Genomic DNA, 14,046 nt, shown 5'->3' on the forward strand with positions numbered 1-14,046 from the left:
AGTGTATTTGTTGGGGGAGGGAAAGGTGCATTGATCAGGGTCATGGTCAGTGGTTCTTCAAACAAAGCAACTTGGTTCTTTCTATGCAGCCCTCCTGGGGTCATCCTCTCCTTTCTCTTTAAGGGACTTTACTTCACAGGTGGAAATCTAACTGAGAGCCAAGTAATTGAGCTCATCTGTTACTCTCTTTTCCAGGCCCAATTATTAAAAGCAAAAATAAAAACCAAAAACTCTCATTCCACCAATGAACGAAACCAAGTTTCCAGTGCTGTGCAGCCAACCATACATTAAAAGGAACTTAACTTTCATAACACACCTCTTTTCCTGAAGCACACCTTTTGACAGACTGATAGAATTAACGTAGAATCTCCTTCCAGTGCAGAGATGCACATGCAATTAATTACAATGCATTACTCAAAGTCAGATGTTTTAAGGGGGAATGCTCCAGGTATTAAAAAGGGAACTGTTCAGTAAGTTTTCTGGTTCCACTTAGCAGGTCAGATGTTTTCCCTGAAATGTTCATAGTCTAATATTTTACTTTTGACCTTCTTTTGTAGCAGGACACTAGGTACCAATTTCGAAAAGGGCATTGACACAGATGTGATGTGTGGAGTCGGATTAAAGGCTGTGCTGCTGTCCTGGTTCGAGTGCTGAAGGATTACCTGACAAGGATTTTCTTAGAAACCGCTGAAACAGCTCACTGCTGGATCTCTTCTGTAAGCAGTGGATGGACCGCTGTAAAAACCAGTTCTCAGTAGTTGTATAGTGTACGTGACTTGTTCAGAATTCTTCAGGATAGTGTAAGGTACTTTAAAACTTACGGCCTACCAAACGACACCCTTCTTCTAGCAGAGAGTAAGTTATCAAATGTGTTGTACAATTAATGTATTACTGTCTAAGGCATTAAGACCTGCAAGTTTTATTTGTGAAATTACTATAATGAATGCCTCCTGATATTTTTCAAAATCCAGTTACTCTCCCCTCCCCAGTCTGGGGAACACTGAAAAGTGGACCGCGATCCAGTCTTGGTCACGGAAAGCGAAGTTGAGGAGTTAACATTCCTACGTTCCCAGTCCTGTTGGTTGTCACTTTTCATTCTATTTTTAAAAGTTAAATAAAGTTGCACGTTGTGGTTGACTTTTTATGATGTTTTAGAATCCATTATGCGTTCTCATCTCAGTGAGACTTTGAAGATCACATGATACCTAGGGAAGTCATAGCAGAGGTGAGAATAGAAGGAGAGGAGAACCTTGCCTTTGGCGTTCCTGTGGGGGTCGGGGTGGGGCTGCTGGTGGGAAGCCCTGCAGGAGCACCACCCACAACCCACAGGGGGACAGGGCTGCTGCTGCTGCTGCCTGAGCGTCAGCATGGAGGCTCCTGAAGAGCCTCCTCCTTCCTCCCTGGCCTTTCCCGCTCCTGGCCACAAAGCACCTGTAACACCCGGCCTTCCCTTTGCTTCTCAGGAGGAGGGTAAGGCTCTGACGTTCTGTCAGGAAGGGACCCCTCCCGGGCCAGACTGCCACGTGGCCAGAGCTGTCTCCGGGCTCATCCTGAGGTGACCTGGCACCTGACCTTGCTACCCTTAACACAGTCAGGTGCTCTTCTTCAGGTCTGGGAGGGCAGTGGGCGCCGTAGTGCCCACCGGGCTCGGCATCTCCATCACCGGGCTGTTAACAATGGAGTTGTGGCCATCTGAGGTGTCGGTCTTTGGGAGTGGGCCCTGGGCTCAGCATTTTGATGGGCTCCTCAGACGCCTTAGTGCATACTGAAACTCGGGGTCCACAAAGGTAGGCGGAGGGCATAGGGGTTGAAAACAGACGCGTGCTGTCCAACTCTGCTGGTAGAACACGTTATCTCTACTATGTGGGGCATATTTGTATCTCACAGGCAAAGAGCGAATCACGTGCCCGTTTCTGACCCAACCAGTAACAAAAGGGTGATAATGATCTTTTAACCAGTTAATACATCCTTGTCCTTCAAACCAGAATCAAAGTTGCTCTGCAATTTGCACGACTTCAGAGATGGAGTCAAAATGGACATCTAAGGGAGTAAATGACTGACGGTTCACTGCGCCCAGGAATTGGCAGCTTGAGTGGCCATTCTGACCTGGCCATTGTTGCTGGTGTACCTCCTCCAAGCTTCTCTGCAGATCTCCATCCTTCCTGTGGAAGTTGAAGGTGAGACCAGACTTTTGACATGATCAGTTACACATTTATCACTTAGAAGGCCATCAGCCCACACATCTCATGATTCTTGAGAAGTCACGTGAACTGCCTCTCCAATTCCTTGTTTCTAACATAGCTGTGATGATCAAGATCGTTAATTCACTTTCAATGAATAAATTCTTGGATACACAATAGAACTTTTTCTATTTTCAATAAGGGAACTCTTATCTTTCCTGTCTGATAGTGTATTTAAAGTGTACCTGGGCTCACTTCTGCCCTAAAAATGCATATTCGTTATGGAATATTTTATATTTGCAAAGGAACACTTGCAGTGTCATGGTTTCAAGCTGTTTAGTGAAAGTACCAGCACGTGATTTGAGGGTACATGACTCTTTTGCTTGGGCTCTTCCAGCATTTTTAAATGGCATCAAAGTGTGGAGAAGAGACAGCTGAATGGAACACCAAGGTTCGGATGCCTGAGTGGTGAGGAGCAATAGGTTTCCTGAGGTTGGGGAAAAAGTTGAAGGATGTGATTCTGTTTGCTTATTCAATGGCAAATGAATGTCAGACGATTAACTTTAAGAGTCTGAGTAATATTGGAGATTCAGACTCTGCACTGTCAGAAAAGAAAGCTGAAGCCAGACTCTCTGAAGAAGGCAGACGTCAAAGGGAGGGGAGCAATGAGGAACCTAAGCTAGAGAGCCACAGGCCCGGGGCAGTCAGAGTCACCAGTTCTTAGCAGAGGCCGGCACTCCCCAGAATATTGAGCAACTTGGGATTTTCACCTACGTGTCAAACATTCTTAGTGTCACTCAAGTTTTACATGCAGAGAAATCAAGCATGGTCCTCAAGGTAGACTTTAAGCCCAGCCATTCCATTTAGGCTGAGGTTATGGTCCTTGTACCGGGTCATTTACCTCAAACAGAACTCTAGGACCCGAGTGAGAAACACGAAGGGACAGAGTGGGCCACAATGTGTGTGGAAACCATAGGCCCCTCAGCCCCAGCTGTCCTCCACTGTCTTTGGTGAACATACTCACAGGAAGCCTCTGCCCTTTGGGGCTTGAGTCCAAAATAACACTTCAGAACACAACAACACAATGAGAATTCTCTCATCCAGTTCCAACAAAGGATTTTATTTTTTGATCCCCCAAAAGCAAAATTTAGAAAACAGCAACCCACTGCAAGGACAGTCCACGACAGACATTCTCACCCGCCTCCCTTCAGTGAGCCCTCCCACACGCACATCATCAACCAAGAGCAGCCCGACGTGTGGGAACACTCTGTGGAGGGCACCTGGCACTTGTCTCGCTCACACCCACAGGGACATCCCTGGCAGGCAAAGATCTTCTCTGCAGTCTCCCCACCCTCTTTCTTTCTTTTTTTTTTTAATTAGTATTTATTTTTTAGTTTTCGGCGTTTGTATGTGGTGCTGAGGATCGAGCCTGGGCCGCACGCATGCCAGGCGAGCGCGCTACCGCTTGAGCCACATCCCCAGCCCTCCCCACCCTCTTTCTGAAAAGTATTTTTTAGTTGTCAGTGGACCTTTATTTTTATGTGGTGCTGAGAATTGAACCAGTGCCTCACACATGTGAGACCAGGGCTCCACCACTGAGCCCCAGCCCCAGCCCCAGCCCCAGCCCCAGCCCCTGCAGTCTCCCTTTTTGAAAGAAATTGATTGAAAAAAAAAAAAAATTTAACAGCAAAATATAGATGCCTCTCCTTGTCTTCCCACGTCAATGATCTACTAGAAAAGTACAGAATTGAAAAGTTTTGCCCCCAAGTTGTGATCAAAACACTGAATATTAAAGAATGTCTGGGTTACTTCAAGTTCCGGGCCATACACTGATGAGACAGTTACAGAGGAGGTTGAGCGTCCATTCGAACACTCCCCAAATGGGTGACAGGCGAAAATCAGATCAACACAGCTACACACGTTAGTCATCCTGCGAAGGCATGAAGCAAGCTTCCTGAACAACCAACCACCAGTAATACTGAACACAAACCCCGCGGAGACCCAACCAGATCTGAGTCTCAAACACGGAACCTATTTCAGAGAGCTGGGACGTGTGAGCAGAACACTGCTGGTGAAGGCACAGAGTAGGGTCCCGAGGGGTGTTAGTGCCACGTCACTGAAGAAGCCAGAAGCAGAGCGACCCACGACCGCACCGTGATCACACTGGATGTCCCTGGGGAGCTGCCGCAGGAGCCGCAGCCGCAGCCCGAGCGGAGAGAGCCTCAAGGCTGGGGAGTGTAGCGGAGGTACTTCTTGCCAGACGGCAGCTCTTTGGTGAAGACTCCTTTAGGGAACAGTGCTTTGGCCTCCTCTTCAGGGATGGTGGGCAGGACCATCACACTCTCTCCATCCTGTCGAGAGCCATTGGAAATGGTGAGAAGCAGCCTCACAGTAAGGCTGAAGGTCTGTGGCAGGACCCTGGGAGGGCAGCGCGGGCCGACAGGCGCCCTCAGTACCCTGCTGCCCTCGGAGGAATTCTGTGTTTGCAGTGGCTCTTTGACCCTTTTGTGAGGGAACCATTTCCCATCGAGGGCAGTCCTGTCTTAAACCCACCAGTGGCCTGCCACACCCCATGGGATGGACCTGGCCTGATCCCTGCTCTAGTCCCCTGCCCCCTCCTGTCCCTCCCACTGCTACCAGACTGCTCTTCCCTCACTCTGGATGCCCGTCACCCACCTGCTTCATGTCCTCCCCATGGTGGCCAACTCAAAGCCAGCTCTCCTCCCCTACCCTTGGCAGCACCGGTCGTCACGGCTCACAGGCCACAGACCTGTCTACTGCTGTGCCCGCCCGCTGGACAGTAAGTCCACGGGGTGGAGACTGCATGCTTTTCTGCTCACCGCTAGCTCCCCAGTGCTCACTGCCTGGACCTGATAAATGTGCTTCACTAATGGATATAGAATTTACAATGATTTGCCTGTCAGAAAAAATAAAACCCGGCATCCAGGGCAGCATATTATAAAAACTGTAGTGACATGAAGATAATTTTGGGATATTATCCATGTCCAAAATAGTTGCAGATATCTTCAGTGTTTTAGGAATAAGTTTCAGAGCCTTCTACATAGGTTTAAAAGATGGAAGCTTAAGGGAAATGAAATGCTTACTACATGAATACACCAACCCCCCCCCAATCCTGTTGAGTCTCCCCATCTGAAATGCTTGGGAACGGAAGTATTTCAGATTTTGGAATATTTTTATGAGCTTTATTGCCTGATGATTCCTAACTCAAAAATTTGAAATCTAAAATGTACCATGTCCTTAAGAAGTTCCAGACTTGGGGGCATTTTGGATTGGGGATGCTCAACTTGTTAAAAAAAAGAAAGAAATCACCATAACCAATTAATTTGTCCAAATTATCTAAAAGTCAGAAAGCGACTAGGGAGTTTATGTATGACAACATATGAAAGGTGGAAAGACCGCGTGGCAAATCTTAAACTCAGCCACGAAGAAAAACCCTTGAGAGTGCATGGAACTGGAAACAGAGCCCTGGGTCACGCAGACCCGAGCCCTGCTCAGGCCTTCCAGGCAAGTCGGGGGTCTGCCTTGGAACAGCTTTACCTTCCAATCAACTGGGGTGGCGACCCTCTTTTCTGCTGTCAGCTGGAGAGAGGTGACTACTCGGAGAATCTCATCAAAGTTCCTGCCAGTGGTGGCTGGGTAGAGGATAGAAAGCTTCAATTTCTTATCAGGACCAAAAACAAACACCTGCAAAACACAGAAAGGCGCATAAATACGAAGAGTTCTTTCAGTGCTTTTGATTATTCAAGCCACCTAGAAAGCTCTGCAGTCGGTAAAAGTGCTCAGGCATGTCAAAACAAAAACAGAAACAAAGCTTCTGTATACCAAACTGCCATCTCTTTTCTTCTCCATGTTATTGTTCCAAACTTAGAGAAGGAAATTGTATTTGGCTCTGACTATCTCAGGAAGAACCAATCTGCACATTTAATTCAGAAAAGGCCCTGGGAGGTCTATGCCAAAATCAGGGGTGAATACCAGGAAATAATACTAATGGTTGTACATTTGTGCAGATGGGATTGGGCTTGCTCCCTAGTGGATAGAGGACAGACAAATAAGGATTAAAAACACTGAGGGAGGATATGGCCCCCAACTTTAAAGACAGAGCCGTCAGGAGGGCTATAAAAACGTTCCTTAATTCTAGATGACATCTTAGGACAAACTATTTGTTAGTCTGTGGATTTCCAAGAGCTATGAAATGGGCAGTTTAACAATTTAGGTGAGTATTTTGGCCACTTTGCATTAGCATCTCATAATTGATACACAGCGATTTCGTAGTTGTGGACGTTCCTGTTTCCTCCAGTGGGCCTGAGCATGTAGGTGGATGTGTGGCTGTCACTAAACTCACCACACGAGCGGTCACAGGCATGCCCTTTTCGTCCTTCTCTGCTGGGTCCAGCATTCCCAACTGGATGGCGAGGTCCCGATTCTTATCATCAATGATGGGAAAGGGTAGCTTTTCTGTGGGCTCCTCACCATTGTAAGCATTGATATCCTGGAAGGCAGAGGAAAGGGGGCAGAGGATTCTAAACCTGACACACAATGAATTTCATCAGTTAATGGCCATGATCTTGCAAGGCAGGGAAAGTAAGCTTAATTTTCTCCAAGCAAGTTTAATATGATGATGAATGGATAGACAGTTCTTGTTCCAATTATTCAGACAGGAATAACAGCAGAGTATAAGGCCAAAGCCCTTTTTATGCCCAATTCTCTTAAATTCTGCATGCTTTTATGCTTTGAGAAGGCAGTTCAGCTTTAAAAGGCTTAGATTCCAATAGAAGGGAACTCTAGAACACTACAAAGAACACCAGAAACAATGGAATCATTCACAGCAAACATCCAGAAATGATGTCACATGTAAAGAGAATTCTATGGATCTGGTCCCCACCTAAAAGCCCCGTGACTTAGGTATCAGGCTACAAGACAGATATTGAGAGATGAGCGTGTATGTCACAAAACTTAAAAAGAAACACAGAATGGACAAGCAAAAGGTAAAGCATTTTACGTCTGAACTAGAGGAAAGAGACGGACGCACCTCCCTCTCCCTAGGAAAACTTCATTCATGTCTTCTTTTCTATCCCTCAGGCTTCTGGAGGAAAGTTCAGTTGCATTATTTGATGGAGCTGAGAGGGCACTCAAGTGGGCCGAGCAGCCCAGCGACAGAGCTGGGATACAGGTAAGTACCACATGGCTCAGCCTCAAAGGGACCTACACAAGGTGGCAGCAACTGACATCCTCACAGCACAGCTGAGCTGCAGAGGCTCCAAGGAAGGGGCAGACTTCTAACTGGGCCCTTGGAGGAGGAGTTAGGTTCTCCACTGGGAAAGGCAGGCATTCTAGGACGGAGAGAACTATGAATGGGACCTGGAGGCAGCTTCATGCACAAGCTAGTGCAGGAGGGTGAAGAACTGAGCTGGGTAGATTTAGGAAGTAAAGAGAACGAGGACTTGAAATTGGGGAGAGAGCGGTGGGCACCCGTCTGCAATCCCTGCTGAGATCAGCCTGGTCAACTTAGTGAGGTCCTTTCTTGAAATAAAAATAAAACGAGCTGGGAATATACCTCAGCATAGAGCAACTGCCTCCTTGCATGCAGAGGCCCTGGGCTCAACCCCCAGTACCAAAAATAAGAGTCTATTTACAATTCATGTGGAGCCTTAAAAGTAAAACAGGTCATGGCACAGCAGGTACAAAACCTTTTTGCATTTCTCAACAAAGACAGGATAAAACTAATGAGCTCTGAAATGGGTGACAACAGATTTTGACATATTTCTTAATTTTATTACCTGAACTCTGATGCCTATCAAGTCACCACAACTAAGGAATAACCAGTGTGGCTTCGTGTTGGAGGCACCTGGAGGTTTCTTACATAACCAGTTCTATGCCAGAGTCTTGGCCTAATTTCTTATTCAATTACAACTGTGAAGTTCACCAGAAGTAATGAACCTGGGTGTGCTCCTACACTTTACAAGGCCTTATACAACTGTCTGTTGCTTAACGATTGCCCCTTGCATAAAAGGCAGCACGCACATCATACCCCTGGACACTGAAGAACACAACATGTTTTGGCTTTATCCTATACAAGATCTGGCCAGGTCCACTCTTCACCATTTAGTACCAAAGAGAACATCAGTTTGAAGTTCAAATCCCACTAGCACCATTTTCTAGCTAAGCAGTCTTGGGTAAATGTTTCCAAAATTGCCTGTGAGAAACCTTAAGAAACACTGGTTATTCACTGCCAAATAAAGAATGAAACAAACAAACAAAAAAACCACCTAAAGGAAGATAATTGCCCTCTTTCTTCCTGAACATGTTTCTTCTGATCTTAAACTTTTCAGATTGACTGGTGTGATCTGGCCACGGGATACAGCCCTGGTGAGCACTCACAAGTCGTCAGGGTGTCCTTGATTTAGTCCTACACACTCGTCAGAGCCTCGCACACAGGAAAGCTCTCCTCAAAGGGAGCTGCTATTACTTAGCAGCACATTTAGCAAAGTCCTTAAAATGCCTTCAAGTTCTACTTAGACGACCAAATTTTATGTCCCAAGTAAACACTTCTGCTGCAAGCAGACAATTTCCTCAGTTCATTCATTCAACAAACACCGCCTGACTGCCTGAGCTGCACCGAGTCTGGGGCTCTGTTTCAGGGGTGGACAAAACAGGAGTCCACCCCTGCTGGGCTCCACTCCAGTGGGAAGGAATGAGTCAATAAAAGAGCAAAGCACAGAGTGTTCTAGTTGGTCACAAGTACTGAGGAGAAGGGAGAGGGAGAGCGAGTTGTAATTACAGACAGACAAAGAGGTCTAAGGAAGGTTTTAACGGGGTGCCCTTTGAGTTGAGGCCCCCAAAGTCAAGCTGCTTAAATATATCTGCAGAGCAAGTCTTCCCAACACGAATCTGGATAGATTTTGCAACTGGAGCCAGCAAATTTGTGGATAAATCAGACAAGTGGTGTGAAAAAAATAAGAGGAATTAAGAATGGCTCCTGGATTTTTGGCCTGAGTAACTACAAAAATGTAGTTGCCATTAGCTAAGAGGAGTAAGACCCTGGGTTGAAGAATGGGGCCATTTTGAGAGGTGCTCAGCTTGAGATGACTGGACAGCCCACGGAGATGCCAAGTGGCTTTACCCTCCTGGAAGCAAGGAGAGATGAAACCTGAGAATCACCAAGGGAAAGAGTTCAGATGTTAGAAGTGGCCCAAGGAAGAAGCTCGGGGCAACTTCAGCAGACATTAAGGGCCGGGAGATGAAAAGAATCAGACACGTTCTGAGGGGTAGAACAGTGATGTGGCATCCCACAAGCCAGGAGGGGACTCATTTCAGGACACAGGATGATGGGCTGGGCTGGATGCTACTGGTAATCACCACTAGCTGACCCAGAACCACTGGATTTAGAAATGTCGAGGTCACTGTGACATCCAAGTCAGATTTTCAAATAACCAGTCTGAACCTGAGATTCACTTGTATCTTTACCTCAAAACCAAGCTACTTGATACAAGCCTCTATTTCTCTCATTGAACAATCAACACAGAAGACTTTTAAAACCTCTGGTCACCAAGAAATATATGGGGCTTTCTCCCCACTAGCAACCAATCAATTCTGCCTCTGACACCTGCTGGGTGACCTCTAACTCAACTCAGTTTTGAAACCATGTGTACCTGGAGACAGCATCCTATGCCACAAGCTGAGGACTCAGTCCCACAAGATTGCTCCCTTCCTCCAATGCCAACTGCAAGTTCCAGGTTGCTGCACCTGTGCTTCTGACTTATGGGCTGTAAATTGTGGCCTATGACCCAATCTTTTCGTTTATTTTGCTAGGGTAGCTCACAGAACTCAGGGGTACCTTCACACTTACTGACCTACTAAAAAGGCTATTATAAAGGACACAGAGGGATAGCTGCATAGGGTGAGGAAGGGGGAGCCCATGCTGTCCCCAGGCACACCCTCCAGCTGCTATTCTGCAGCTCCTGGAACACAGTCTTTTTTGGTTCTTATGCAAGCTTCATTACACAGGCAGGGTTGGTTAAATCGCTGGCCATGGGTGATGTCTCAACCTTCAGACCTTCCCCTCCCTAGAGGCTGGGAGGTGGGGCAGAAAGTCCCAATCCTCTAATCCTGCCTGGCTCTTTCCAAAGATCAGCTCTAGTCTGAAGTTACCAAGGGGCCTGGCAGCCATCTGCCAACTTGTTAACATACAAAAAGACACTTATCAACTGATGAGTGGTGATTACCAAGAATTTTAGGAGTTGTTTGGGAGGACAAAAGAGGGCCAGATCTACATTTCAAACATCACAGAACTATACCTTGCTCCAGGCAAGATGGTCCTCCACGCTGTCTATGGAGAGGGCGATCAACTTAACATTCTTCTTGGCAAACTCTGGTGCCAGCTTTGCAGCTCTGCCAAGCTCGGTGGTACACACAGGGGTGAAGTCCCGGGGGTGGGAGAAGAGAATGCCCCATCTGAAAGGAAGAAGAGGTCACCACTGAGTGAAGCGTCAAACACTGTGCAGCACAAGAAGCCACACAGCATCCAGGTTAAACCAGGCCTCTCCATTCTTTCTTCTTTAAAAGAATGTTATGAAGACATCTGCTTTTAAACCTTTTGGTTGAGAAATACTTTCCAATCCCAGCTCCAGAAAAGACTCTACTGACTGCTCAGTTCAATCAAATATTCGGGGTGTTCCCTTCTTTAATAACTGCAGAGCCACCCTGACTCTTTCGCCTAGTAAAATCTGTGCTAATTAAGTCAAGTGGCTTTTTTTTTTCCTAGCATAGATGTTGACATTCAGCTCCCCAAATGCCCCAAATCCAAGCAGATGCCTGACTGCATTAATAAAAAAGATTATGTAATCTAAAACAAATAGGCTTCTATCCTCCATTTACAAGTAAAATTAAGGTTGACACTTGGTTTCTTCAAAGAGTGGATACAAACTCTTATAAAGCTACTTTACTGATCCAAGCTAACCTCCCCAAAGGAAAAAACTTGGCAAGTTTCTTGAGCATCAAGAACAGAACAGATGAGGGTACCTCCTTCCCACCTCCACCTGCCACTCAACTCCCAAAGCTTCAGGGGAGGAAAAGGCCTCCAAACAGGATGAAGGCGAGTTGGGGAAGGAGCAATACTTACTGTAGAGGTGAGAGGTGTGTGGCATGTTTAGTTTTTAATAACAGGCAATAATCTAGCTATGAGTAACATCAGGCCTTAGATTTTATGAAAGGATCAGATGAAAAATAAGAAAAAGACTTCAGAATTTGTGAAAAACTGAACAGGGAGATTCTTCCCTTACTGTCAAAGGGGTAATGAGTTAGAAAGTAGAAGTCTTTTTCCATTGTGAGTTTGCTGACTCATGGTGGGGAACTGGTATTAAGTCACTTTATTAAAAGACCCTCCATCTTCTTGGCCTGCCTTCCCCTAATACTTTACTGCCCTGTTGCTGCTCTTAATTCAAGAGTAATTCAGTTACATTATCCCATTTCCTTCCTTCCTCATTTTCAAAACACAAAAGGTTTCCCCCTTTAAGAGAATGTACCAGAAAGACCCTGGTAAAGATGTTTTGTTCAGTGAAGATGTGCTATGAAGAAGCTGCCTCAAGCACACACAGAAGTGACAATGCTCTGTAAACTCCCAGAACACGGAACTGAAAAGCCCTTTGTTTCCGAATTTCAGGGTGGGTTAATTTATTTTTTTTTTCTCCAAGAAACACCTGGATCAGAAATTGGCAGTCTGACCTGAGATCAAATACAGAATGGCCTTTGGAAAGGCTAATCTCAATAATATGAAGGCCCAAAACTTCTTTTCCAGGCAGGGTTGGCACTGCCATGCCTGACCCTAGGCAGACTTGTGTATCTGTTTGTAGACGCAATATATTTTCCTCGTCTTCCTATTTGTGGCTCCCCAAAAAGACAACCCTTTTAATCAAAACCAGAGGCCATTAAGAGATCACAAACAATCAGAAAAGTATGGAAGGCTTAAACAAGGGACATAACTGTTGCTACAGTAAATATGAATATGCTTTAATATGTATCTCTAATCCATACAAAATTAAGAGTTCTGGTGAGATTTTGTTTCATGGGGTGTGGGAAGGAACACACTGGAAAGAGATGAATACCTATACTTGGAGTTTGAACTGGCCATGGTCTATTTTTAAAGTTCTCTTCTGCTGCAAGGTCACCCCTTTTCTAGCCTAACCGTTTATTTTCTGAATATTTCCTCTAATCAGAAAGCAGAGAAGGTAATTAAGAGGTTGAAAGCTGTTGGGAGGGCCTGTTGTGTAAGAATCTTTCCCAGGTTCTCTCTACAGGCCTGACCAATTATTGATTCCTTCCATAAGCTTCTCGGTCACTCTGCACATATATGCATGGACACTGGATACAAAAGGGACACAAATCCAGGAGGAATTTTCCAGCCTGGGAGCAGGGGTATAAAAGGGTCAATAAAACTCCAAAACTAAATAGAATCAGACTCGTCTGGAATGTTTCTGATTGAAACCAAACAACTCACACTTTGCTGATTCAGGAGCTGTAAAAAAGGGTGGCATCAGTTTATTCCTAGGTATTATGATGACAGAATGCCAGGCCAGATCATGGGTCAATCTGGCCAGCGAGGCCATGTGCTGGCCAAAGGGGGAGGGGACTACTGGGAAACAAAAGGGCCTCCGGGTGGGGAGTTACCGCGTCCTGGCACCTCTGTGGCTACTTCCCTTCAAGTGTTGCAAGTTCTGGAATGAAGGACACACGTACACACTGCACGGTCTTGGTTCCTCCGAAAGCTGTTACCAAATCATATCTTGGCCATCGAAGGGAGGCCCTGAACAAAAACTCTTTCAGCCAGCCGGCGGTTTTAAATTTTACGCTGTGTCCAGAAATCTGCCAACACCACTGCGTGAGCAGAACCCTCAGATAACCCGGGCCGTGTCCTCCCACCTGGGCCTTGGGCACCCACCTCCCCCAGGAAACAAATTCCAGGACAGAGGAACGGAGGTCAGTGGGACCCGCCACTAGTCCCGGGAAGTGACCGCCGGGTCCCTTCCCCGCGCTCCCTCCTCGGGCCACGTTGCTCGCCCAATTCACTACACCTCCAGGGCCAGCACCCGCCGAGGCCCCGGTCTCCCCCTCCCCTGGCGAGCCGGGGCCCAGCGACCGCGCAGGACCGCGGGCCGCGGCGGCAGCAGCGCTGGCAGGTGCGGCGCAGGGGACACGCCGCGGCAGGCACGTGCGGGGACCGGTGCGGCGGGCGGCGCGCAGGGGGCCGCGCGGGCGCAGGACGGAGGCGAAACCGGGAAGCGCCGCCTCGGAGCCCCGGCCGCACGGAGGCCGGGGCAGGGCTGCGGGTGGCCACTTACGAGTCTCCCAGGAAGTCGTGGAAACGGATGCGTCCGATCGTGGTATTGGCCTCGAAGTTGGGAGCTTCGTCCCCGAGAAGGAGCCCTCCGGGCATGGCGGCACCGGTGACGAGAGGACGAGCAGGCGCAGCCGCAGCAGAATGAGCCGCTGGCGGGGACCGAGAGGTGCAGGCTCGCGGGGAGTGGGCGGGGCCGGGGCGGGCCGGGGGGCGGGACCGGGGCGGGGCTCCGGGGACCGCGACGTCCCCGGGAGGGGGGCCTCCCACCTGGCCGCAGCCCGCCGGCGCCTAGGCCGCCTCTCCACGCGCGGGCGGGCTCGGGAACGTGGAGCCCGCAGGGCTGGGGCTGCGCGGGTTTGACCCTGCAGGGCGTCCGGGACTAGGGTGAAAGGAAGCGGGGCGCGGTAGCGGGGAGCCCCGGGGCGGGGACTCCTGGGCGGTCTCCTGCAGCTGCGCGCCTCGGCGCGGAGGGTCCCGGACCCCGGTGTACACTTTCTTGCGGCGACTCCCCAC

At 48.0% G+C, this 14,046-nt stretch overlaps 2 protein-coding genes across 2 annotated transcripts in view; one reads left to right on the forward strand and one right to left on the reverse strand.

Annotated features, from left to right (window-relative positions):
- The window catches only part of Slc9c2 (solute carrier family 9 member C2 (putative)), a 54,947-nt gene extending 53,872 nt beyond the window's left edge, over positions 1 to 1,075 (forward strand). Inside the window, exon 28 of the mRNA XM_071619755.1 lies at positions 558 to 1,075. Coding sequence (XP_071475856.1) covers positions 558 to 593 — 36 coding nt within the window. The 3' untranslated portion in view covers positions 594 to 1,075. The remainder of the gene's footprint in view (positions 1 to 557) is intronic.
- Positions 1,076 to 3,279: 2,204 nt separating this feature from the next.
- On the reverse strand, positions 3,280 to 13,709 carry Prdx6 (peroxiredoxin 6). Its single transcript, XM_027934986.2, has 5 exons — positions 13,535 to 13,709; positions 10,496 to 10,652; positions 6,544 to 6,690; positions 5,739 to 5,885; positions 3,280 to 4,531 (listed from the first exon to the last, which is right to left on the reverse strand). The coding sequence occupies exons 1-5, from the start codon at positions 13,627 to 13,629 to the stop codon at positions 4,403 to 4,405; spliced, it is 675 nt and encodes a 224-aa protein (XP_027790787.1). The 5' UTR covers positions 13,630 to 13,709; the 3' UTR covers positions 3,280 to 4,402.
- Positions 13,710 to 14,046: the final 337 nt, after the last annotated feature.

This window comes from Marmota flaviventris, chromosome 12 (genome assembly GCF_047511675.1).
Source record: "Marmota flaviventris isolate mMarFla1 chromosome 12, mMarFla1.hap1, whole genome shotgun sequence".
NCBI classification, from domain to species: Eukaryota; Metazoa; Chordata; class Mammalia; order Rodentia; family Sciuridae; genus Marmota; species Marmota flaviventris.

Excerpts from the sequence above, each read along its gene's own strand:
- Prdx6 (XM_027934986.2), bottom strand. The coding sequence starts at position 13,629 with ATGCCCGGAGGGCTCCTTCTCGGGGACGAAGCTCCCAACTTCGAGGCC. Across the intron at positions 10,653-13,534 it reads CACGACTTCCTGGGAGACTC|ATGGGGCATTCTCTTCTCCC; the intron begins GTAAGTGGCCAC and ends TCTTCCTTTCAG. Across the intron at positions 6,691-10,495 it reads ACCATCTTGCCTGGAGCAAG|GATATCAATGCTTACAATGG; the intron begins GTATAGTTCTGT and ends TCTGCCTTCCAG.